The 3791-nt window shown below is 43.6% G+C and overlaps 1 protein-coding gene across 1 annotated transcript; it reads right to left on the minus strand.

Moving 5' to 3' along the window:
- Positions 1–455: 455 nt before the first annotated feature.
- On the minus strand, positions 456–2802 carry LOC139212283 (homeobox protein six1b). The gene is made up of 2 exons (XM_070842796.1): positions 1984–2802; positions 456–1161 (listed from the first exon to the last, which is right to left on the minus strand). The coding sequence occupies exons 1-2, from the start codon at positions 2541–2543 to the stop codon at positions 867–869; spliced, it is 855 nt and encodes a 284-aa protein (XP_070698897.1). The 5' UTR covers positions 2544–2802; the 3' UTR covers positions 456–866.
- Positions 2803–3791: the final 989 nt, after the last annotated feature.

Below are 3791 nucleotides of genomic sequence, written 5' to 3' on the forward strand. Positions count from 1 at the left end.
AGCCAAACATATTTTATGGAACAGACACGAAATTCAAAGCAGCCGAAGCTGCTTCATGTGTACACAGCAGCCTCCTGACAGACAGCTGCTGATGTTGACTCACATTTGTATAATTAAATTTCCCTCTATGACTCTGTGTTTGAATTACATGTTTAGAATTACCGTAATTGTTGTTAAAAAGCGAAGAACCGGTGGAGCAGGATTTTAGCTCTTTATCTCTTTATTCCTCATAATACATCTAATAGAGATTCAAATGAATTTCATTTCGGCACGTAATTCGTCTGTTTTTAACCTTCAGGCAAAACATCATTAAATAGGTTAACACCACATAAAATAACTTACAATAAAATAAATTTCGTTCTTTCCTCCAATGCAGGATTAATTAATGGTAAATTATCAATCATTTGAGGATCATTTCTTTCTCTCTAAATGCACAAATAACACAGAGACAAATGTATTACTTTTGTTTTATTGGAAACTAATTACCATGACTCTAATGAAAACGTTACCTCTTAGTTTCCATCGCAGGAAGTTGCTATAATTATCTTTTTTATCTCAACAAAATATCATAAATTAAGCAAAAGGGCAGTCCTGTTAAGTGTTTCGTTGAGTTAAGAGTTTCAGACAGGTCCTGTTCGTGTGTTTTCATGTGCAGGAGATCAGAAATCCTCCTGTCAGAGGGGATATACAGGTTAAGCGCATAAAGGAATTTTGTTCTAACCAAATTTAACGACAGACAAGTCAGTCTATATCATAAGGTATGCTACTATAGTGTTATTTTATACATGTACTCAATCTGATACACTTATCAGTCTTCTTTTTCTCTGGTTTTTGTTTTTGTAAAATATAATAATCTGGCAGCCTCTTTAAGAGCCCAAATCCACAAGACTGGAGGTTAGAGGTCCCAACAAGGAGTCCTGCAGTTGGTGCGGGTGTCCGTGCATGCTGTGCACCGGCTGTGGGGCCCCCAGGCCGGACATGGAGTAAGCGGAGGCCCCGGGGTGGCTCATGCTGCCCTGAAGCAAAAGCGCTGAGTTCTGGTCCGGACTCTGAGGTGGAGAAAACTCGTCCTCCGAGCTGGACATGAGAGACTTTCCTCCGTCCAGCGGGGACAGCTGGTTCTGTTTGTTTCCTCCTGCGTTGCTGTTTTCACTGTTTTCTCTGCAAATGACAGCAAGAGGAAAATGAGGGGAAAATGCGCACATTTTGGAGAATGCCATTAAATCCGTGTGTGTGAGGCCTGTAGAGCAGTATGATAGGCGGCCATAATTATTCTACAGTAAAAATAAAGAAGGCCTAGGCCTTGAGGAAAAAAAACAAATCAGGGAGATTTAGTTATTTGTCTTTTTTTTTTTTTTTTTTAACAATTTAAATGTAAAATGCTTTATTTCCCTTTATGATGGATGATATTTGCTGATATCTTCACAAGCCAGTTTGGAGAAATGTGCGTTAGGCCATTTTATTCCACTGTAACCTAATTTAACCTTTAACACGTAGGCGAGTCTATCTGAAAAGTTTTTTTTTTTTTAAAGTATTAATCAGATTCCCCACCATCTTCATTTCTCAAACGGATATTTTGATAGATTTCCTGTATTTTATAATTCAGGTAGAGACAAAGTCCATCTTTTGTCAACAACACACTGCTGTTTACTCACCATCACCGGTATCAGGACAGGTCTGAATTAGAGACTAAACATATCCTAAATAGATCAATCAATTCAAACTCTTATTTGAAATACAACGATTCCTAATAGTAATACTCTTCTATTTAATCTCCCACTTTGCCTTTCTTGTAGTGTGAATATTGTCAGATCACTGTGCCTCCTGCACTTTCTTGTACTTTGTTCACTTGTAGCCACATTATGGTAATATTATAAGTAAGAGTTCAGAGTCAGAGCTTAATTTGCTCATGAACATGCAAAAAAACATGTAAATGTCTGTATAAATAACAAGCAGCGCCGAGGCTGATTCTGGTCAACGTACCTCTCCTTCGCCTCTGCGGCTCTGTCTCTCTGCCGTCTGTTTTTGAACCAGTTGCTGACCTGCGTGGTGGTCAGTCCTGTGGCCTCGGCCAGCTCCCTCTTTTCCCGCGGGGACGGATAGGGGTTATGTGTGTACCACTCTCTCAGGACGCCCCTGGACTTCTCCTTAAAGCAGTAGCTGGTCTCCTCGCCGTCCCATATCGTGCGGGGCAGCGGGAATTTCCTCCGCACCCGGTACTTCCCTACAGCTCCGAGCGGCCGGCCGCGCAGCTTCTCCGCCTCCACGTAGTGCGCCTTCAGCCAGAGCTGCTGCAGCTTCGGGTGGTTGTGCGGAGAGAACTGGTGGCTTTCCAGGATCTTGTAGAGCTCTCTGAAGTTCCCCCGATGAAAGGCCACCACCGCCTTGGCTTTGAGGACGCTCTCGTTCTTGTGGAGGTGATCACAAGCGGGCAGAGACCACAGAAAACGACCGAGCCTCTCTAGGTTTCCTCCCTGCTGCAACACCTCGCAAACGCACGCCACTTGCTCCTGCGTAAACCCGAAGGACGGTAATATAGACATGGTGTCCGAGCTCACTCCTCCGCCCAAAACGTCGGTATCCAAAGCGAAAGCTGTCGTTTATTCTCTGTGTTTAGAGCTTGTTGTCGCGGTGCGATCCAGCGCAATCCGTCCGCGCAGCACAGGCCTATAGGCTACTCCACTCCACTCCAGCCCCTGATGCGCGCAGCAGATTGGGATGTTGATTGTTGGGACAATTTGTTCCTGTTGGAGATATGTCAGGCTTAAAGGGAGCCTGTGCGTTTCGGTGATTGGCTCTCCCTCTGCCCTGCACCGTGTACAGCAGAGCAGGACTGAGTTTGCAGCTCCGTTTCCTCCCCAGAGGCAGTGCGTCAGGGGCTGAAATAGGAGCGCTCCCACCTCCCGCCCCCACAGTCCCTCTCCCGCTGCAGCTGAGGGAGCAGAGCAGCACCTAAACACTAATCAATTATTACAGACCTCTTAAAAAGCCTTATTAACATGTTCTGAATATATGTCTTCTATATAGGCCTCCAGATTTCCCACATGGGACAAACCGCACACTGCATCTCCACACGTTATCAGCAATCACTGCCAGTGGAGGGTAAACCCACAAAAACACAGAGCTTTTTATTTGTGAGGGAACATTTCATCTTTGTGACACTGAAAACGGGCCACACAGTCAGCCCACAGTCCCACGGACCATTTGAATAACAAAAAAAACTACATAAGATTTAAAATCTTTCTAAATTCTTGGTTATTTTGGTGTGTGTTTTTTTTTTTTCACCAATTGGAGGTTTATTTACCATCACAGCTGATCGTGGTTGACGCCCACCACCTTAATTACATGCAGATTGAACATTTTGTTGTGTCCCCACCTTTCAGGGTCTATTAATTACCAAAGCCGTTTATTTTACGAGGTGATATAATTTAATAAGTTCCTATGATAGTTGGGTCCATACGTGCCATTACGCACGTATTTTATATGAGAAACCTATACTACCTGCCAAACGTGTTATGGGACATATACCACCAGTCAACCACTTAAGAGTGTGTGTGTGTGTGTGTGTGTGTGTGTGTGTATGTGTGTGTGTGTGTGTGTGTGTGTGAGAGAGAGAGAGAGAGAGAGAGAGAGAGAGAGAGAGAGAGAGGCTGATATGGAAGGCCATATGGTCTCAGCTATAATGTGGCAAACATCTAACACACTTGGTATAAAATGGCAAAATTTTGATCTTTACACAATGAATATATGTAGGTTTGATGCAGGTCTGTAGATTCGTGTTTCATAGATCT

This window comes from Pempheris klunzingeri, chromosome 13, assembly GCF_042242105.1.
Source record: "Pempheris klunzingeri isolate RE-2024b chromosome 13, fPemKlu1.hap1, whole genome shotgun sequence".
Lineage (NCBI taxonomy): Eukaryota > Metazoa > Chordata > Actinopteri > Acropomatiformes > Pempheridae > Pempheris > Pempheris klunzingeri.

Coding starts and splice junctions, on each gene's coding strand:
- LOC139212283 (XM_070842796.1), bottom strand. CDS start 2,543: ATGTCTATATTACCGTCCTTCGGGTTTACGCAGGAGCAAGTGGCGTGC. Junction 1,162..1,983: donor GCCGCAGAGGCGAAGGAGAG/GTACGTTGACCA, acceptor TGTCATTTGCAG/AGAAAACAGTGAAAACAGCA.